This window comes from Desmodus rotundus, chromosome 10 (assembly GCF_022682495.2).
Source record: "Desmodus rotundus isolate HL8 chromosome 10, HLdesRot8A.1, whole genome shotgun sequence".
Classification (NCBI taxonomy): domain Eukaryota; kingdom Metazoa; phylum Chordata; class Mammalia; order Chiroptera; family Phyllostomidae; genus Desmodus; species Desmodus rotundus.
In genome coordinates, this window is record NC_071396.1 from 74,824,548 (window position 1) to 74,847,269 (window position 22,722).

General features: G+C 38.7%; 1 protein-coding gene across 1 annotated transcript in view; it reads left to right on the top strand.

The window, feature by feature from the left end:
* The window catches only part of GREB1L (GREB1 like retinoic acid receptor coactivator), a 266,526-nt gene that overhangs the window by 174,470 nt on the left and 69,334 nt on the right, over positions 1-22,722 (top strand). The window contains exons 9-15 of the mRNA XM_053913057.1: positions 9,725-9,853; positions 12,815-12,931; positions 13,487-13,606; positions 14,646-14,783; positions 16,644-16,829; positions 20,802-21,128; positions 22,144-22,272. Of these exons, the coding sequence (XP_053769032.1) occupies positions 9,725-9,853; positions 12,815-12,931; positions 13,487-13,606; positions 14,646-14,783; positions 16,644-16,829; positions 20,802-21,128; positions 22,144-22,272 (1,146 nt within the window). The remainder of the gene's footprint in view (positions 1-9,724; positions 9,854-12,814; positions 12,932-13,486; positions 13,607-14,645; positions 14,784-16,643; positions 16,830-20,801; positions 21,129-22,143; positions 22,273-22,722) is intronic.

Genomic DNA, 22,722 nt, shown 5'->3' on the forward strand with positions numbered 1-22,722 from the left:
ATTGATTTGAGATAGAGAAGAAGGAAGAAAGAATGAGGGAGAAAGGGAGAGAGGGAGGGATTCGGGGTGGGGAGAGAGAGAGACATCATTGTTTGCATACCATAAGCACCCCAACTGGGAATTGAACCCCCAACCTAGTTATGTGCCCTGACCAGAGATCAAACTGACAAACTTCTGGTGTACGGGATGATGCTCCAACCAACTGAGCCACCCAGCCAGGTCTTAAGTGGCTCCCTTTTTAAAATTTTCTTTTAATTTTATTTTTTAATTACAGTTTACATTCAATATTATTTTGTATTAGTTTCAGGTGTACAGCATAGTGGTTACACAATCATATACTTTATTGATATTTAGAGGACCCACTGGTACCATACATAACCATACATAGTTATTACAATATTATTGATTATATTTGCTCTATATTATGTTCCAGGAACTATTTTGTGAATAAAAATCTGTACTTCTTAATCCCTTCTTCATCTTTTCACCAAGTCCTCCAACCACCATTCCTCTGGCAACTGTCAGTCTCTTCCCTATATCTATGAATTTGTTTTCTATGTTTATTTTGCTCTTCATAGTTCACATATAAGTGGAATCACATGGTATTTGTTTTTCTTCATCTGACTTATTCCACTTACAGCAATACCCGTTAGGTCCATTCATGCTATCACAAGTGGTAAGATCTCATTTTTTTATGGCTGAGTAGTATTCCATCACATATATGTACCATCACTTTTTTATCCACTCATCTATTAGTGAATAAAATAGAAGTTACAAACTACTATGACGTAGATAGCAGAGCTGTCACTTACTTGCTCAAGGAACTTTTTCCTGAGTTTGTGAATCTGTGAATCCTCCAGCGCTTAGAAGTCCCTCCTGCCCTGGCTGGTGTGGCTCAGTGGATTAAGTGCTGGCCTGTGAACCAAAGGGTTGCTGGTTCGATTCTCAGACAGGGTACATGCCTGGGTTGCAGGCCAGGTCCCCAGGTGGGGGTGTGTGAGAGGCAACCACATACTAATGTTTCTCCTTTAAATGGATGTAAAATCACTAGTTTAGAGAATCAGTCTTTGGAGAGATATAGATGCTGGGCAATCAGCTGCTTATTCACTGTCAAAGTTCCAGCTTTTGCACAAGAGCTTACGCACAGTTCATGTTCATGTCTGAGAAAGATCACAAGCTATCATATTTTGGACATTTGGGGCTCTTCCCAAATAACCAAAACCAATAGTGTTAAATACTAAATATGCCAGTGCCACCACATATGATAAATTAAAGAATAGAAACATGTCAAGGTGGCAAAGATTAGGGAATGACATACTAGGACTGGCATTTTAGAATGTGCACTCTGGGGAAAAAACAAGATGGAGGGGTAGGTAAACACACTGTGCCTCCTCTCACAACCAAAAGAAGGGCAACAACAATTTAAAAACAAAAAACAACCAAAATTGACAGAAAATCGAACCGCACAGAAACCCAACAACTAAGAAGATAAAGAAGAAACATTCATCCAGACCGGTAGGAGGGGCGGAGACAGACAGCCGGGGAGCACAGGACTCGGGGCGCACAGGACGGGGGGCGCACAGGACTCAGGGCAACGTGGCCGGATCCAGAGTCGTGGCGGATTGTGGGACGAATGGGGCAGGCAGTGCAGCCGCTAGCAGACCCTGAGCCCCACATTCACGCATAGCTAAACCAGGAGGAATGGCCAGGAGTGAAACAGACCGGTGCAACCCAGGGCTCCAGCTCGGGGAAATAAAGCCTCAAACCTCTGATTGAAAACACCCGTGGGGGTTGAGGCGCCAGCAGGAGAGACTCCCAGCCTCACAGGAGAGTTCATTGGAGAGACCCACAGGGGCCTAGAGCGTGCACAAGCCCACCCACTCGGGAACCAGCACCAGAGGGGCCCAGTTTGATTGTTGGTAGCGGAGGGAGTGACGAAATCCAGTAGAGAGTGGAGCGAGCACTATTACTCTCTCTTGGCCTCTCCCCCATATCACAGCCCAAGACCAGCATTACCCCTCCCCGGTGAACACCTAAGGCTCCACCCCTTTACGTAACAGGCACACCAAGACAAAAAAAAATGGCCGAAATGAAAGAACAAATCAAAGCCCCAGAAATAAGCAGTGAACAAGCCCACCCACTCGGGAACCAGCACCAGAGGGGCCCAATTTGATTGTGGGTGCCGGAGGGAGTGACTGAAATCCGGTGGAGAGTGGAGGGGGCGCCATTGCTCCCTCTCGGCCCCTCCCATACGTATAGCCTCACAGCGCAGCGACCAGTGTTACCCTGCCCTGGTGAACACCTAAGGCTCTGCCCCTTTAAGTAACAGGCACACCAAGACCAAAAAAAAAAAAAAAAAAAGGCCCAAATGAAAGAACAGATCAAAGCTCCAGAAAAAATACAACTAAGTGATGAAGAGATAGCCAACCTACCAGATACACAGTTCAAGACACTGGTAATCAGGATATTCACAGAATTGGTTGAATTTGGTCGCAAATTAGATGAAAAAATGAAGGCTATGCTAAGTGAAATAAAGGAAAATGTACAGGGAACCAATAGTGATGGGAAGGAAACTGGGACTCAAATCAACGGTATGGACCAGAAGGAAGAAAGAAACATCCAACCAGAAAAGAATGAAGAAACAAGATTTCAAAAAAATGAGGAGAGACTTAGGAACGTCCAGGACATCTTTAAACATTCCGACATCCGAATTATAGGGGTGCCAGAAGAAGAGGAAGAGCAGGAAATTAAAAACTTACTTGAAAGTGTAATTAAGGGGAAATTCCCCAATCTGGCAAAGGAAATAGACTTCCAGGAAGTCCAGGAAGCTCAGAGAGTCCCAAAGAAGTTGGACCCAAGGAAGCACACATCGAGGCACATCATGATTACATTACCCAAGATGAAAGAGAAGGAGAGAATCTTAGAAGCAGCAAGAGAAAAGGAGACAGTTACCTACAAAGGTCTTCCCATAAGACTGTCAGCTGATTTCTCAAAAGAGACCTTACAGGCAAGAAGGGCCTGGCAAGAAGTATTCCAAATCATGAAAGGCAAGGGCCTACATCCAAGATTACTGTATCCAGCAAAGCTATCATTTAGAATGAAAGGGCAGATAAAGTGCTTCTCAGATAAGGTCAAGTTAAAGGAGTTCGTCATCGCCAAGCCATTATTATAGGAAATGTTAAAGGGACTTATCTAAGAAAAAGGAGATAAAAAATATGAACAGTAAAAATGACAGCAAACTCACAGTTATAAACAACCACACCTAAAACCAAAACAAAAGAAAACTAAGCAAACAACTAGAACAGGAACAGAACCACAGAAATGGAGATCACATGGAGGGTTATCAATAGGGGATTGGGAGGGGGAGAGAGGGGGGGAAAGGTACAGAGAATAAATAGCATAAATGATAGGTGGAAAATAGACAGGGGGAGGGTAAGAATAGTGTAGGAAATGTAGAAGCCAAAGAACTTATAAGTATGACCCATGGACATGAACTATAGGGGGGAATGTGGGAGGGAGGGGGTGGGCAGGATGGAGTTGAGTGGGGGGGGGAAATGGGACGACTGTAATAGCATAATCAATAAATATAAAAAAAAAAGAATGTGCACTCTGAACTTACCTAATCCTCATCTGTGCTTTCTGGTTATTCTGTAATTGACATGTTTCATAATTTATATGCTAATGAAATAAAATAAGACAATATAAATGAAAAATTTTTCAAAAACTAAAAATGAAACCATGGAGTCTGATCAGATTGTCTTGAGATAAATAAAAGTTTGGAGGACACTGATCGTTAGTAGGCACAGGAAAACTGACATAAGAAAAGGGTTTGTCTTGTGCACCATTTTACCCATAGATCCCAGCAAGGTTATTGATATGGTAAGTGCTTGATAAATAATTGCCCAATAAATAAATCAATAGCTGCAGGATTCCGTATGACAGGACAGGGACTGAAGAGTCTCTCCTGCTTTGAGAATTAGGTCATTGATAACTTTGCAAAAGCAATTTCATTGGAGTGGAATTAACCTTTAAAATCCCTATGCGTAATCTAATCCTGAAGTAAACAATCACCTTGTGCATTTAAGAAATACATCTGATGCCAGTTGTTAATCTGCATGTACCTAATCCTTATTTATTAAAATTTCACTTTCTCCACTATTTTGAAACATTTACATTTCTAAAAATATGCTTGTGCATGTGTATTCATACATATATAATATATTCATACATAATACAGTGAAAAGTTTCTCTTCCAACCCATGTCACTACTACATGCCCCCACCAAACAGGTAACCAATGTACGAGTAATTAGCTTCTCATGTATCTTTCTACATTTTCTTTATATCTATTCAAGAAAAACAAATATATGTTCTTATTTTTACACTTTTGTTACTCCAAAGGCAGCATTTTCTTCATACTGTTATGCACCTCATTTTCTCATATTGCTATTTCTTGGAGATCTTTCCAAAGCAATAGTTTCCTTGTTAATATTTTACTGCTACATAGTTTTATACTTTGCAGATGTGCCATAATTTATATACCTTGTCCCCTACTGGTGGGCATTTATATTGTTTCCAAACAATGCAGCAGTGAATAACTGAACATACATCATTTCCCACATCTGCCAAAATGCCCAGAAATTGCTGGGTCACATGTGTACTCATTTGTAATTTCCATATATGCTGTCAAATTACTCTCCATGAGGTTCTTCCAGTGTATGTGTGTCAGTATATATTTCCACAGAGACTCATCAACAAGGTTTATTTTTGAACTTTTGGATTTTTGTCAATGTTATGGGTGAAAAATGCTACCTGAATGTGGTTTTAATTTTCATTTCCATTATCATAGATGTTGAGCATCTTAAAAAATTTTTTTTCTATGAACTCTAATTTATATCCTTTACCCTTTAGTTATTGAGTTATTTGTCATAGTTGGGGTTCTTCTAGGATCCAAGCCTAAAGGAACGACTTGGGTATAAGTAGTTTATTTGAGGTATGATTCCCTGCAAGCAGGAGTAAGCCGGCACCAGATTGTGTATGGTGTAAACCAGGTCCTGTAAGAAGCATGCAGAATGCCTCGCAAAATTATCATTCTAAAGAATGGAAGATAACTAGCACCATTATAATTTTGTTCAGATGACTGCAGAACTTGGAAAAGCTCTTGCTGCTATTGATGCATACTACTATTGGTCTTTTTATATAAATAAATCTATATACATATATATACAATTTGAATTTTTGAAAACTTTAGCTGTGCTGTGAACTTTGGAAAAAGTATCCCAATTGTTCCTTGCTGGGTTGACACTGTACAGAAATTAACAGCCAAATTGGTCTAGAAATGTTAAACATAATTTTTCTATATGTAGGGGGTAATTAATGCACTATATTAAATATGTAAGGTCTTATCTATGTGGGTTTGATTACAGAAACAAAATGCTCTAAAATTAAAAAAAAAAAGAATGGAAGGCTGGGGCATTTTTTTATGTTCTCCACTAGTGGCCAGCTTTCCCAGAAGTATCACACCCCCTTGCACTTCTGGACCACACACAGAGCTGAGAGCTTTGTGGTCTTGGAGAAGGCCCCGAGACAAAAGGTTAAAAGAAGTTATATGTGATCCTGAGGGAAGATACGTCCCCAGGAATCTGAGCTCACATAGCACTATTCACCATAGCTCCTGCTGAAATCAAAGATGAGCTAAAGGGATGTGATAAGAAGCAACAAAGTGTCTGCAAAAGTAGTCTTTTTTTCTTATTGACCTGTGTTGACAGGAGCAGAGTCTAATTGTCTGTGAGTTATAAATATTTTCCCTTGTTTATAAGGGGATATTGACCCATTATCAGATGTATTGGTAAATATGTTCTCCCATTCAGTGGGTTGTCTTTTCATTTTATTGATGGTTTCCTTTGCTGTGCAAAAATTTTTTAGTTTGCTGTAGTCCCATTTGTTTATTTTTTCTTTTGTCTTCCTGCCTGAGGACATATAACAGAAAAAATATTGCTACGAACAATGTCCAAGATTTTACTGCCTGTGTTTACTTCTAGGATTTTTTTTCTTTTAAATATATTTTATTGATTATGCTATTACAGTTATCCCATGTTTTCCCCCTTTATTCCCCTCTACCCTGCAGCCTCCCCTCACCCACTTCCCCTACTTAGTTCATATCCATGGGCCATACATATAATTTCTTTAACTTCTACATTTCCTATACTACTCTTAACCTCCCCCTGTCTATTTTCTACCTACCATTTATGCTACTCATCCTCTGTACCTTTCCCCCTGTTCTCCCCCTTCCACCTCCCCATACCATCCATGTGATCTCCATTTCTGTGATTCTGTCTTGTTCTAGTTGTTTGCTTAGTTTGTTTTTTATTTTGTTTTTTTAGGTTCAGTTGTTGATAATTGTGAGTTTGTTGTCAATTTACTGTTCATATTTTTGATCATCTTCTTTTTCTTAGAGAAGTCCCTTTAATATTTCATATAATAAGGACTTGGTGATGATGAATTCCTTTAACTTGACCTTATCTGGGAAGCACTTTATCTGCCCTTCCATTCTAAATGACAGCTTTGCTGGATAGAGTAATCTTGGATGTAGGTCCTTGCCTTTCATGACTTTGAATACTTCTTTCGAGCCCCTTCTTGCCTGTAAGGTCTCTTTTGAGAAATCAGCTGACAGTCTTATGGGAACTTCTTTGTAGGTAACTGTCTCTTTTTCTCTTGCTGCTTTGAAGATTCTCTCCTTTTTAATCTTGGCTAATGTAATTGTGATGTGGTTTGGTGTGTGCTTCCTTGGGTCCAACTTCTTTGGGACTCTGAGCTTCCTGGAATTCCTGAAAGTCTATTTCCTTTGCCAAACTAGGGAAGTTCTCCTTCATTATTTGTTCAAATAAGTTTTCAATTTCTTGCTTTTCCTCTTCTTCCTCTGGCACCCCTATGATTCAGATGTTGGAATGTTTAAAGTTGTCCTAGAGGTTCCTAAGCCTCTCCTCATTTTTTTTTTTTTTTTTGAATTCTTCCTTCTTCATTCTGATCTGGTTGAATGTTTATTTCTTCCTTCTTGTCCACACCATTGATTTGAGTCCCAGTTTCCTTCCTGTCACTGTAGATTCCCTGTGCATTTTTCTTTATTTCACTTTTCATGGCCTTCATTTTTCCCACTATTTTGTGCCCATACTCAACCAACTTTGTGACCATCTGGATTACCAGTGTTTTGAACTGTGCATCCGATAGGTTGTCTATCTCTTCATCACTTAGTTGTATTTTTTCTGGAGCTTTGATCTGTTCTTTCATTTGGGCCATTTTTTTTTTTTTGTCTGGGCACACCTGTTACATACAAGGGGTGGAGCCTTGGGTGTTCACCAGGGCGAGGCAACCCACCTTGCTGCGTTGTGGCACTGTATGTGGGGGAGGAGTCCCAGAGAGAACAGTGGTGCTTGCTCTACCAGCTTTCAGTCACTTCCTCCGCTACCCACAAGCAAATGGACCTTTCTAGTGCTGATTCCCAGGTGAGTGGGTTTGTGTAAGTTCTAGGACCCTGTGGGTCTCTCCAATGAAATCTCCTGTGAGACTGGGGGTTTCTTCCACTGCCACAACATCCACAGGTTTTTTCAGTGACAGATTTTGAGGTTTTATTTCCCCATGCTGGAGCCCTGGGTTGTGCGGTCTGTCTCGTTCCCCAGTTGTTCCTTCCAGTTTATCTGCACGCAAATGTGGGATCACCTGCTCCGCCAGCTGCCACCTTGCCATGAGTCCTCTCTGCCCCTCCTAGTTGTCTGGATGAATGTTTCTTCTTTAACTCCTTGGTTGTCAGACTTCCATACAGTTCAATTTTCTGGCAGTTCTGGTTGTCTTTTATTTTAAAATTTGTTATTGTCCTTTTGGTTGTGCAAGGAGGCACAGGGTATCTACCTACACCTCCATCTTGGCAGGAAGTCTACTTTTGGATTTTTATGATTGAATCTAACATTTTTAAATTATATTTTATTGTTTATGGTATTACTGTTCCAATTTTCCCCCTTTGTCCCCTCCATCCAGCCCCTGCTCTCAGGCAGTCCTCACACCATTGTCCATGTCCATGGGTCATGCATATGTTTTTTTTTTTGGCTACTCTGTTCCTTATGTTGTACTTTACATCCTGTGACTATTCTGTAACTACCAATTTGTACTTCTTATTCTCTTCACTTTTTTCACCCATCCTCCCTGACTCCCCTCCCAAATGGCAAACATCAAAACATTCTACATATCTATGATAATGTTTCTGTTCTACTTGTTTATTTTGTTTTTTAGATTCATTTATTTGTCGGTAGATTATATTTATTTCCATTTTATTGTTCAGATTTTTTATCATCTTGAAGAAGACCCTTTAACATTTTATATAATAGTCCTCTGATGGTGATGAACTCCTTTAGCTTTTTCTTGTCTGCAAAGCTCATTATCTGGCCTTTGATTCTAAACAATAGCTTTGGTAGGTAGAGTAATCTTGGCTGTAGGTCCTAGCTTTTCATCACTTTGAATATTTTTTGCCAGTCCCTTCAAGCTTGCATATTGTCTATCCTGGAGAATTTTCCCTGTGTACTTGAGAATGTGTTTTCTGCCTTTGTTTGGGGAATGGTCTACTGATATCAGTTAGGTCAAGTGGGTTTATAGTGTTTTTCATGTCTTCTATTTTCTATCTGACCAAAAAGCTCCCTAGTTATTCTGTTCATCAATGAAAGCAGATTATTGAAGTCTCCAACTATTATTATTGAATAATAGGTCTTACAATCACTCTCTGGTGGTATGTTAGGCCCTCAGAGAGGCACATTAACTCCTCTGAGCCATTAGAGGACTATTTCAATGTTTCAAACTCTTACAAGAAACCCTGATAAGATGTATTAGGAGTCATATTATGGTATGGATACTAATTTTTAAGATAATTTCTAGTGTAGCACCATCAGTATCCTAGTCTTTAGAGAGCCTTCTTTCCCCCCAAAGTCTCAGAGTTTTAACAGCCCCTTTGATACTTTCCAGTATAAATTGATTAAGCTGTTCTGCCAGGGTAGAGTCAGGGATTTTGAGTTTATACTCATTTCAGAAAACTAGTTGGCTTGAGTCTTTATCTCTCCCATAGCTTAAAATAGTGCTGAAATGATACATATTTTCTGGGTTGAATTATTTTCTGAATCCAAATAGGAACTTTCTTTTGGATGTATCTGGTATGACATAGGTAAATTGATTCTAAAAATTTAAAGTAATTTTCCTTCAGAGAAAAGTATTTTCTCCTAGATTTCAGTGACTTAGTTTGCATGATACCTCTTAAATGACAAACTAATGTGGACAAATATATCTAATTAAAATACAGGTTTGAGGGTAACTGTGGAGACAGTTTTAATGTGACACGTAATGATATCCTGGATGCCACATCATCTACCTTTGACCAAGTTAAATGACTACCACTATTTAAGATAATAGTATCTCCCTCACTGAGTTTTTATAGGGATTAAGTGAATTGATATATTTAAAGTGCTTAAACTAGTATTCAGTACATAGTAACTTCTAAAGGGTATTCATTAAATACATAAAAAGGAAAATAAAACCTGAATACTGAGAAATTGACTTTTCTAAAATAGGTCAAGGAAAAAACTGAAATTCTACAATCTGCTTTCTCTCTCACTTCACTCTTGTTGAATTAACTTCCTTCCTGCGTATCTAAATAGTTGCTAATTTGAACAACCTCTTTCATTTTAAAGATTCGCCGGTTCTCAGTCCAGCTAATTCTGCAATCAATTTAAGTGGAGCTCAGGACCTGACCCGGAATAAGAATGTTGTGAAGCCACTGGCTTTATCTTTGCCGGTTGTAGGGAAGACTTTTGCTGCAGGTGATGTTTTCCTCACTTATATTTCTTTGGTAAATAGGTAGTCTATAAAAGACTAGTGTGAAATTTAATTGACAACTTGGTGGAAGAAAATAGAAGCTGCTGCTTTGCCAATTGAGGACAGAAGTGGGGCTGTCTATAATAATGTATCATTATACAAAGTTTGTGTTCCCTGTGTTCCAACCAGAACAGTCAAAGAATGATGTTTGCCACACAGGGGAGGCAGAGCAGGTTGATTTCATTCAATAAACATTTTTGGGTACCTGTTATGAGGAACATGGGATATAAAGATTAAATAAGGCTCAACCCCTGATCTCCAATGTAATTGTAACCCAGTAAGAGAGATAAACCCATAAGAAGATACTTTCCGTGTACTGCAGTAAATACAACAGTATGCTAGGGAAGCACAGAAAAGGGGGTTTTAGCCCAACATTGTGGGGAATAATCAAGAATGAGTTGTTGGAGGAGCTTGGTCTTTGAACTATGAGGAGATATTTACTATATAAAAGAGCTGCAGAAAGATTTAAAATTCAGAGAAACACGAGAAAAGCTAGAAAAGCAAAGGAAGGGAAATAAGCACTGTAATGTGTACAGGAAGACACAGTATTTTTGGACTTGTTAGAAACATAAAATGTAAAACTCATGGAGTGGCAAGAGGTGAGTAAGTAGTGAACAAGAGAAAGGTCACAGGAAGCCAGGCTAAGAAGCATGGATTTTACTCTGAAACTTAGGGAACAGAGGAGTGACATGGTCTTATTTGAACTTCAGACAGATCATTTTGGCAGCCAAGAAAATAAAAGGTAAGAAAACTAGTTGAAGGTCAGTTCAGTAATCTAGGTAACAAAAGATGAAGTCCTTAACCAGGGTAATAATAGGTTGGAGAGGAGGAGACAGATTGGAGCACTACTCAGGAAGTAAAATCAGCGGGACTTAACTGATTAGAGAGCATGAAGCAGAGGGGAGTCTTGGTTTATGTCCATCTTTCTGAGCTAATGCTGGTGCCATTACTTGAGACAAGGAATACAGAAAAAGGAATACCCTGGAGGAGATTGTGAGTTCTATTTTCATATGTTGAGTTTGAGATACCCATGAGGCATCCAAATGGAGAGCTATTCAACAGTCATTTATCTTATTATGGGGGAAATCAGAACTGATAGTATATTATAAAGCTGAGTCACCAATATGTGATTAAAATCAACTGGGTAAATAGCATCAGCCAAGGAGTTAGGTAGGGTAAGGCTAGCTATGAACTAAAGATAGAATCCTAAAAAACTCCAGTGTTTAAGGGGGTGGTTGGTGGGGGAGGTCAGCAAGGTAGAAGAAGAATGAAGAGAAGGGGAGGACATAATTCTTGAGAAAACTTTCTAAGTAAGGCATCATGATTTATCCGGATCACTTTTGTTCTTATACTGGTTCAACAGTTCATGAAGGATCTACTTCCTGGTTAAATTATAGATTTGAGCACACTGAATCCAAATTTTTGCAGCATTAAAAAATTAATGAAATTATGGATCTTGGCAGTAATCTCATGATTGCTAAAACCCATCATGTGAAAGGCTGATGTACAACTTTATAATTCAAGAATTACGCTAACAACTCTTGAACCCAAGCTTAACAACATAAGAGAGAAAAACCAGCCATTCTATGCCCCTGATGGAAGTATCCAACAGTACTTCTTAGATACTCTAGCCTCTCCCCTCCCCGAAAAATCAAACCTGAATATGAGCAAGCCTCTATATCTAACAATTAGTTTATAAGAAATAGGGGAGATGTTAAGTGACACCATGGATGTCCAATAAGCAAAATCCAAAAAATGAGAAATTCTGCCAGGCTTTTGCAAATTAATTGTAAGAAAGAAAAGGAAGAAGAGGAATCCTATATATTAAAAATTTAAGGGACAGAGCAACTAAATTCAATGTGTGGATCTTTTTTGAATCCCAGTTCAAACAAGCCAACTATAAAAAAAAAACATTTTTGAGCTAATTGGGGAAATTTGAATACTGATTGAATATTTGATAGTAAGAAATTATTGCCCTGGGTGGTGTGGCTCAGTGGGTTGAGTGCCAGACTACAAACCAAAGGTTCAATTTCTAGTCAGGACACATGCCTGGGTTGCTGGCCAGATCCCCAGTTGGGTGCATGCAGGAGGCAACTGATCAATGTATCCCTCTCACATTGATGTTTCTCTCCCTCTGTTTCCCTCTCCTTTCCCCTCTCTAAAATTAAATAAATAAATCTTTAAAAAATTATTAATCATTGTTAATTTTAAGTATAATAACAATATTGTAATTGTTTTTAAGATTTTTTTTTTCATTTAGAAACACATATAGTCTATGGATGAAATGATATGATGAATGAGTTTGCAATAAAATAATCCAGAGCATGTATGTGTGTATGTGAAGTGGAGGGAAGAGATAGGAAGTGTAGATAAAGCAAGACTGACCATGTGTTGATAAATGTTGAAGCTGGGTGGTGGGTACATAGTTTATCATATAGTTCTCTCTTCTTTCATATGTGTTTGAAAATTTCCATAATGCAAAGTTTTAAAAAAGTTATCTCTCACTTACCATCTCTAAAGACTTTACTGAAAATGATTCTAAGAGGTGTCTTGGGGTCCTAGAAAATTATTTTTAGGTGACATTTCATTTTTTTCTATTATGGTTCATACTTTTGGTATCCTTTATTTTTTTCTTTGAATCCTTTTTTATTTTTTATAGTTATTCTGTTACAGTTGTCCCAATCCCCCACCCTTGCCCTTCTCCACCCAGCGCCCATCTCCCACTCTGTTCCCACAGACATTTCATCTTAATGAAAGTACTACTCTGATGGTCGTAACTGGCTGTATCTAACTGGGCTGTCCTATCAGTGAGATTTCTTTCAGTCCTAGAATGTGAGGTTTATTAGAGAAAGTTGTGTCCTTCCTGCTTAGTCTCTGCTCTGGATGGTTCCTCTTGTGTCCTACAGATGCTGCTAATGGAAATACTAGCCACGGAGGGAAGAGCAGTACATCTAGCTGCACTCCAGCCCGCCCAGGGAATTTCTCTTTTTCACCAAGACCTAGCTATGCATCAGGAGACCAAGGTACAATACTCATCTTAGAGTTTTGAAATTATGTAACTTCATTGTGGAAGAAGTGATACAGAGTTTGAAATGATGAATTATCTAACAGCATACTTTCAGTTTTTCCTTAGCTTCACACACACTATTTTGAAAAATTCTGATTGGTGTGAGCAGTAATGATTAACTAACTTGGTGATTCTACAAGATGAGCACTTATCTAGGAAATAATGTTGAAACCTATGTATAAGGAAGTGTCTTGAAATACCAAGGGCTTTGCTAACCAAAGTACAGTGTTCCAAGTTCCTCTCTATTGTATGACCCTGCATAAATCTGAGCCTTCCTTTTACCATCTACAAAATGGGTATAACAATGTACTTGTCCTACAACCTCATGGGGATATTGATAGAATGAAATGAAATAATCTGAGCAAAACTGTAAATTGTAAAACAGCATACAGATATTAAATGGTATTGTTAGTGTGACTTTTCCTAATCAACTTAAAGGTTCTGTGTTTCTTTAGTTTTTTTCCTTTCTTCCATTGCTAAGGACAAGGCCCATCTTTCTTTTTGCCTTCAGCTACCATGTTCATTTCTGGGCCACCAAAGAAACGACACCGGGGTTGGTACCCTGGGTCACCTGTCCCACAACCTGGTTTAGTTGTACCTGCTCCTACAGTTCGGCCTCTTTCAAGAACTGGTAAGATTTCAACAGATGATGTGTTTTAAGTTTTATTGAATTATAAGAGGTATCTCCTACTCTTGTTCTTTCCCTGAATCCTCGAAGATAAATTTCTTTAACCAGCCTTATGTCCAATATTAGGTCAGGATGTTGGGAGTAGCTAATATTTGTCCCCACCACAATTGCCTTCACTAGAAGCACATGTGCTGTCACAACAGATCTAATTCATCATCTGGCTTTGTTTTAGCCATTGTATTGATAAGCTATTCTTTAAATAGGGCATGATGTTACCAACCCACCATCCTAGGACACAAATGAACTTGCCTTGCCATTAGCGATATTAGATGTGTCCTCCAATGATCTGGACCCATACTTATGTGACCCATACTTATTAATTCTGGCCTGGATGGTCTGTGACTAGGATCCTGAAAAACCAACTGGTTCTTCTTTAACCCAAGCTGTGGTCATTTGATGCCTGTAGTAAAATGTTCAAATGTTCATCTACCTTGCTGTACTAAACACAGACAAATACAAAAATAACAATCTGAAGACATAGATGTAGTTCTTTTAAAATTTCAGTTTGTTTAAATAAATAATTTTAAAAAGAGAGATAGATATATACACAAAGAATTATGCCAGTATGTTACTGCGGTTGCCTGTGGGTAGTACTGATTAAGGATGAGTTGATCCTTCTTCACACTTTTCTATACTTTTCAAGTTTTTTATAATAAGAAGATATGCCTTGATATTCTGGTGGGGAAAATAAAATACAAAACAGAATCCAAAAGACTACATGTGGAAAAATAACTAGAAGGAAAAATTACCAAAAATGCTAAATAGTAATCTCCAGATGATGTGATAATGGTTGAACTTTTTTCCTTTTGTTTTTCTTATTTCTAATTTTACACAACAAACGTGAATCGCTTTAGTGGAAAAAAAACAACAAACCATTATACTTCTAAAACTTCCATATTAAAAGTATTAACACTGCGTTGGTTTCAAATGTATTGCCTTTAGCTTTTAGGTCTAATCCTTGTTAAACACCTTTTTTTGCCAGAGTCCCTTCTATCTGCCCCAGTTCCACAGACCTCATTAACTGGAATTTTACAACCTCGACCCATTCCTGCAGGAGAAACTGTAATTGTTCCTGAAAACCTGCTGAGTAACTCAGGAGTTAGACCAGTAATTCTGATAGGTAAGACAAAGGAATTTCAAATTGCCTGTGTCCACTGGAATCTAGGAGTGTTTCTCCATTGCCTTGTTTGTGCATTTATTCATGTGTTCATGAATATATTTGTTTATCCAATTGTTGATTCTTTCAACTTTATTGGTCAGCTCCATGGTGCACTAAACATAGGAATAAAGCCAAGTCTTTCGGCCCACAAGAAACACTGTTTAGTGAGGCAGTCTGTCATGTAAATAACCATTACAACACTGTGATACTTGAGCTGGTGGAGGTTCACAACCAAGAACTACAAGAGCTCAGAGGAAAGGCAGTTTAACTCTGCCTGAAAGAGAGTCTGAGAAGACCTCTCAGGGATGATTTTTCAGCTAGATCCTGAAGGGTGGGCGAGAGTGGATGAAATAGGGAAAGGGACATTTAAGTCAAAAGGATCCAAACCACAGAGAAAAGAAACAAGCTGAGCCACCTAATAGGCCCCACTCAAGAGAACTAAGAAGTCCCAGAGTGGCAGATTTGAACCATGGGGAAGCATCTGTGAATCATTATCTTTAAGGAGTCTGAGTCTTTCCAAGCTGTCTGTAAGTGGAGGTGTAGAAATTTAGGGGTCCCTAGATTCCAAGACTAATTTAGTGCCTTTCATACCCATTCAAGAGTCCCCTCATTTGGGGGCTCATCTAGACCAGAAGGAGACTGTCTGTTTTACCTTTGGGGCTTAACAGATAGGGCCACTAGGCTTCACTTTAAGCGCCACTAGGTCTTCAGGGTATGTCTGTGTGAAGTGTTATCTGTTTCTTGCCTTTGGCTTGAGCCTACTGACATGATTGACAGGAATGATTTTGTTTCAAGCCTTGTACTTTATCAGGCTTCCCTATCCACTGATCCTAGACCTATAGCCCCTGGGGGAAATCCCAGTTATTTAAACTCCATATATCAGGAAGTGTTTTTTTAAAGATTTTACTTAATTATTTTAGAGAGAGAGGAAAGGAAAAAGAAAGAGAAGGAAAGAAACATCGATGTTTGAGAGAAACATCTATCAGTTGCCTCTTGCATGTGCCCCAACCGGGGACTATGCCCACAACCCAGGCATGTGCCCTGACCAGGAATTGAATCATTGACCTTTGGCTTTGCAGGGTGGCCCAACCAACTAAGCCATACCGGTCAGGGCAGTCAGGGAGTGTTTATTGAGCATCTGAGTTGCATGCATAGTGCAACTAAGCCTTGGAAAGATACAGAACATGGGGACACTTTGGTGTCTGTCTTTTAGAAAAACTCATGGAGGGACTGTCCTCCCAGCCACACCACAAAAACTGGGTATGTTTTTAACATATTTTTGTGCTATCTACTTCTAAGATAATTTGAGGCTTTTATTGACAGGAAGAGAACATAAAAATAGCTAAGAAAACAAAAGGAGTAGAACCTCCAAGGACCTGCGACTGCTGGAAGAAAACCTCAGGAAGTGAAACATGTTATTATATTTTGTCTGTTTCTTTTCTGCCTTATCTGAAAACAAACATGATCAGGAATTTATGGGAAAATATTTTATTATTACTGTTTTTAAAAAGATAGATGTTTTGCAAACTCTCATCAATCCTTCATAACTGAGATAGAATATTAACATGTTCCTTCTGTGGGAAACAGCAGTAGTATAATTTTTGAGTATTTTGCTTCCTGTTCATCTGATATAATATAAGGGCAGAATTTGGAGCACCTGAGTGAATTCCCTGGGATTGGTGTATTTGAGTGATTGGTATGGTAACCATCTCAGAGGGCAGGGAACTTTACTAAGCATTTTTTATCCTGGTTGAACAAGTGTACCTGATTGGACCTCAGGATGAAATATTGAACTTTATTGATCTGCTTCTGTTGGGGCAGGCTATGGCACTTTACCCTATTTCTATGGAAATGTTGGCGACATTGTTGTGAGCCCTCTGCTGGTGAATAGCTACAAGATTCCACAGTTGGAAAACAAAGATTTGGAACAATTAGGATTGACTGGCAGCCAACTGCTGAGTGTGGAAAATATGATTCTTCTGACAATACAGTATCTTGTGCGGCTGGGTAAGTTATTTTCAAGAATCATTTGGTGACAATTTTTATTCATTTTTGTGATATAATTTTTTCCTTTTCTACTTTCTCACATTCATCCATCTGCCTATCTCTAACTTTCCCTCTTTCATTTCTAATATTCTTTTCTTTCAGTTCTTTTTGACTTTCCTCTCCTCCATTTCTTTTCTATTCATTTTATTCCCTTTCCAACACTTGCCTATTTCCCTTCTCTTTCTTCCCCATTTCAGTTAGCAACCTTGCTTTGCTTCTTTGAGTCCTAGAAGAGCTCAATTGCTCCACCTAGTGTGCAGTCTCGTGATGGACCTAAGGTCTCCAAAGTATTTAATGACAGAGCCTCAGAGAGCTGTGCCAGGGTCACCTCTCCTTGGCCAAGTCACTCTTCTGAAAGTGCAGCTACCATGTAAAATGCAAATGTAGCCATTGACAATTATTTTTTCAGTTTTCCACTTAGCCTTTTTCTCTCATTAATCCACTGTCCCTATACCCATTTTTTTTCTTCTCCCGCTACACCTCTTTGATGTAGCTTTCCTTCATTGAGGTAGTAACTAGATCTCCTTAGAAGCATCTCTAAGCTTTAGGGTAAGGGGGATACGTAGGTCATGAACCCTTCACTTCCCCTATTTGACATTGCTCCGAGACCAACAGTGGGTTTATGCAGGTGCTTTGACAATACCATAGTGATTCAGCATCATTTACATTGCAATGTCCTTTATTTTGCAAACTGCAGTAGGTCATCTCATATGCAGCCTAATCATACACTCACTCTAGGACTTGAAGCCACTGATTTACTTAGGAAGACATTCAGGATGTGAAATTACACCTATAAAGTTTTATCTACACTCTTGTGAATTTTTCACATTTAAAAATATTTTGATGTTGAATGATAAAAACACTGGGCTCAACAATGTTAAAAAGAAAAAAAAAAAAAGGCTCCAGCAGGCCAGATTCACTCTTTGAAGTATCAGCTAGCATTCGTGGCTGTGACTGTTGGTGCAGTGAGAGCCCAAAGACCTGCTTTGACATGGGCTTTTGAAACTTGCAAAACTTCAGATATCTTATGAGCCACTTTCATGAAAAACCTAGGACATGTAAATCATGCTTATTAGTGGGTAATAAAATTATAAAAACCACCTTGTGTGTGCAGCTCATTTGATGTCATAATTTTCATTTCTATGTACAGACTTTTGACTGTATTCCAAGATTTAAAACGAGCTTTACATATATCCAGTCAGTAGAACAGGACATATAGCAAATGCAAACCAAGCCAATCAGTACAGCTTTGTTTTCAGTCTTAATAACAGTTAAAAAATCAAAGTCCATGTTAATCAAATGAACTGAATGGTCAAAACAAAATGTCTTCCCTTAAATAAGTAAAAGCTCTTATCTTTAAAAATAGAAGAATGTCCATTCAATTAGATAAAACTCTTCTTTGCCCTGAAGGATCAATTCTCTCCAGAGTTTTACCTGCAGCCAGTTAGTTATGTCTCTTAATGTGCACATGAATATCTATTTTTTTAAATCTAAATTGTGTATCTTAGGACATTGCTTTTCCTCAACAACTAATTCCTCTGTAGTCATAAAAAAATTATTTTTCCTTAAGAAAAGATGTATTTTCCCATATGCTGTGGATTATATGAGTAGGTAGACATTTTTAAAAGGTAAATCCAAATTTCTAAAAGGACAGGTCTAAAAATTTGATGGTTCAGTTACCTGGAGGTAACAAAAGAAGAAAAGCAAGATTCTTCAGAGGACCAGGCCTTTCAACTACAGTCTCTTAAAAAGAAAATCTCTGTTATTTCACAATCTGAAAATCTTTTGAAGTAGATAATGAAATCAGCAAATCCAGAGATTCTTGGATGGCTCTGAGTCTGGTGGAACCTTGTGTTTTCCTATTAAGGTAGTTCTATCTGAAAAGCCATCAGAACTGACGCCTGAGCTCAGCTGAGTTACTGGAGATCAGCACTTGAAGGGGCAAATTACTGTTATCAAGTTTGGGGAAAGTAGAGAAAAGGCTCCTGCAATTTAGCTGTAAAGACTGAAAATGAAAGAAATGATGGGAGGTGATTGGAAGCATGGCATTTTACTCTAAGAAGCCTCTTACCTCATCTAAACTTTGATACATTATTCCATTTTTCCAATTCCTAACAGTAATTCAGTCAAAACTCTATAAAAAGTGATTTTAAGGCCATGGAGAATGCTATGAACATGTTCAATGATTTTATTTTCCCAGAATGCCTTTATATTTGGAACTAATTATGCTGCCTAATAGAACATGTTACTATTAACATGTTCAGCGTGGTTTGGGTGGGTCTTATGGGCATACCTATTAACCAGGCCTCTGAGCCTTTAGGTCATCTGTGAGAGGCAGTAGAGAAATTGGAGACAGTCAGAACCAAATGCTTTTGAGTTGTCACTTTTTCTGATGGAAGAAAGCTTTAGGTAGACGACCACCTTCCCTTCATCTCATACAGTCAATGCGAATCTATCCACTTCAAATTCACTACCAAGTGCATACCTAGAGACCACTAACCATGATGCTAATTTGAGAAAGCGACAGGAAGATCAGATGCCCTGGTGGCTCCCAGATGATAAGAAGGCATCCACGTCCCTCTAGCAAGTGATTGGGGAAGACATAAAAAACATAAATACGTCAGCATTGCAATTTTCTGGCCCTCTTTCCATGTATAGAAGAGAAAAATCTGTCAGGATTTCACTCTGCTACCTTCCTCTGACCTCTAGCCAACCCTGGAAAAACTGTGTAATATTAAAATGTATAATATTTTATTTAATTTTTCTTATCCTAAAACATTACTAAACCTTCATTTTCTTGCTTTTCCAGAGAAGACGGATAGGGGCCAGGGAGGCCACTTCTACCCCTATTAGAGGAAGGAAAGATTTCTGACTTGCTCAAGGTGTCTCCTTCCCATACAGAAGTACAGTCCCTTATCCCTGTATTCTTTTGCAAGGGGCTTTTAGTGCTGAGTTCTGAGACTATTGCTTGATCTCAGATCGAAGACTCTGAGGAGTCTGTATCTGTTTACAGGAGCCCAAGTTTCAAATCTCAGGTCCACACAGAGAAAAAAACCTAAAAAGACTGAACAGTGGAATTGACCATAGTTTTGCTGGTTTTAATTCAAACTAAATGTAGGAATTCATTTGTGTCACTTGGATGCCAAACATTGACTTGCTTATTTTGCCCTAAAGACTGATTGAGTTTCTAAAGAGAATAAGAGAAACAAAATCCCCCTAGTTCTAGAGGCCACAGGTCACCTGTAGAAGCTTAGCCACAACCACTGCTGGGGAAGAGGGCTACATGCCATACCTAACCACCCAGAATACTGGGAATAACCAGGTGGTGAGAGCATGCTCTAGCTGGGGAAAGTGTGAGGCTGCCGAAATATAAATTGAGAGTGAAAATATTTAAACTTACTTTTCCTGTGGACAGTATTCTCAAAATTTGGTATAGAGGCAATACATGAAAGTGTTTTACATAGTACCTATAAGTCAAATGAAAAATGAGTGAACTCAAAGGTTGATTACAGTAAACCAATAGGTTAACTTCTTATTTCATTAGTCACTGACCATTTCCACAATGCCAAGTTAATATAGGCCAGGCCATATGCCACTTTGTGACCATCTCCTGAGTCATACAATGGAATTAATACTATGTCTCTGTACAACCTTTTCTAAAGATACCAAGATTAGAATAAAGGAGAACAGAAACCTACATTAAAAACAAACAAACAAACAAACAAAAACTATTGAGGCAGAAAGAAATTAGAGAAGGTAATTTCACAATGGAAAATGGTTAGTGGGGCTCTAAACTTGTGGCCACTACATGAAAAAGCTTGTTTGCCAGTTCAAGTATGTATGGTGGGCTTAGAAGGACTGCACACTGATACATGTCTTTCTTTTCTAGCTGTGATTTTTAAAAAATTCTAGCTGTAATTCTCTTCAATTTAGGTCCTGATCAGATACCTCTCAGGGAAGAATTTGAGCAAATTATGCTGAAAGCTATGCAGGAGTTTACTCTGAGAGAGAGAGCCCTGCAGATGGGTGCTCAGTGTGCACCTGTGTCCCCAGGACAACTCCCCTGGCTTGCTAGATTAATTGCCAGCGTATCTCAAGACTTGGTTCATGTGATTGTGACCCAAAACTCTTTGGCGGAGGGCATTTCAGAGACATTGAGGACTCTCAGTGAAATGAGACACTATCAAAGGCTTCCAGATTATGTGGTGGCAATTTGTGCATCGAAAATAAGAGGAAATGAATTTTGTGTGGTAGTATTAGGTGAGTAATATTTCTTGTTTTTTAAAAATCCATTCATTTAATCATTTGTTCATTTGAAAAATAGCTATTGGGTGTTTCAGGCATCCATGCAAGTAATCTCTGGTTAAGTGCTCCCAGTTGGGTTCTTCCTCCTAATTTTTTCATTTCCTCCTCAGATCAGATTTTTGTAGCCCTTACTTTGGCTGGTGTCCTTGTCAGCTGGTTGTGGGAGCATTATTTCAAAGCATATCCTCGTAACAGATACCCTTGTCTCATGTAACTTGTCCTTAAAAAGTTTTTGAAATGTTACCACTTTAGCATGTGATGAAGCCACTGCCACAGGTGGCCTAAGCCAGTTAATCAAACTTGCCAGGAACTTAGCTCATGTTTATTCACCTCCTCACTGAAGAGGATAATGCTGACTCTCTGTAAAAGGTTTAGAAAGTTAATTCATTACAAAATGTTTTTTTAGTTTGTTTGTTTCTTGTGCTGATTTTCTATCAGGCACCATTCGAGTAGCCATTTGGACTAAATTTTGCTTTTCTTTAGTTAGTGGCTCTCAGCTCTTCCTATCAAAGAGGCTGAGCACCCTCACTTTGAGAAAACCTGCCTGCCCATCTGTCTAGATGATACATGTCTCTTTCAACAAGTGTAATACATTAGATTTTTTTTTCATTTTCATTTGTAAAATCAACTTAACATAAATTATTATTTTTGAGACAGATTATAACCAAGCAAACACAATTTTTAAAGGTTTTTCACATTCTTCTCTAGTCTTTAAACACAGGTATGGTATGTTTTCACTGTTAGAAATATAAGATATGTCATCTTTTCCTTTGATCACCTAACACCATATTTTTTAAAAATTTTGTTTAGAATTGTCATTTTGAATGCTGTTCATTTTCCATCTTTTGATGTGCCGTAATTTTTTTAACCAAGATCCTATCATTCTATACTGTAGTTTTTGCTGTTGTAAATCATGTCACAGTGAACATTTGCTCACTGGCCCATCATCTTCCCTCCCTCTGTTCTTCAGGTCAGCATCAATCCAGAGCTCTGGCAGAGAGCATGCTCACCACAAGTGAGTTTTTAAAAGAAATAAGTTATGAGCTCATCACAGGAAAGGTCAGTTTCCTGGCATCACATTTCAAAACCACATCGTTAGGTGAGTGGTTGTAGGACTCAGCCACATTGCCAACCCGGGCTGTGTGATTTCTGAATTTACATCTTTGCCTGTCAAAGAGATAAGAGTGGAGCTTAAGCTTGCCTGCTGAGCTCCCTTCATTCTCCCTTCGTTTGGAGTGGTTTATCCTCAGTATTTTGTGACTGACACAGCAAAGGGGTCCAGAGGAAGGCACAGGGATCAATGGGAGGCTTCAGCTCAGCTACTACTTTGTTGTCTGACCTTAGGCAAGAATCTCTCTCGCAAGATCTCAGTTTTTTAATACGTCACGTGGAGATATAATGATCCCATCCTGCCTGCTTTAGTATTGTGGAGGTCAAGAGAGATTCAGCATGTGAAAGCATGTGAAGTATAAGCACAATATACAGGATGGTAGCTCCAGCTATGGAGACTCTGCTGCAGTGATGGCCAGGTGTAAACTCGGACGTGAAA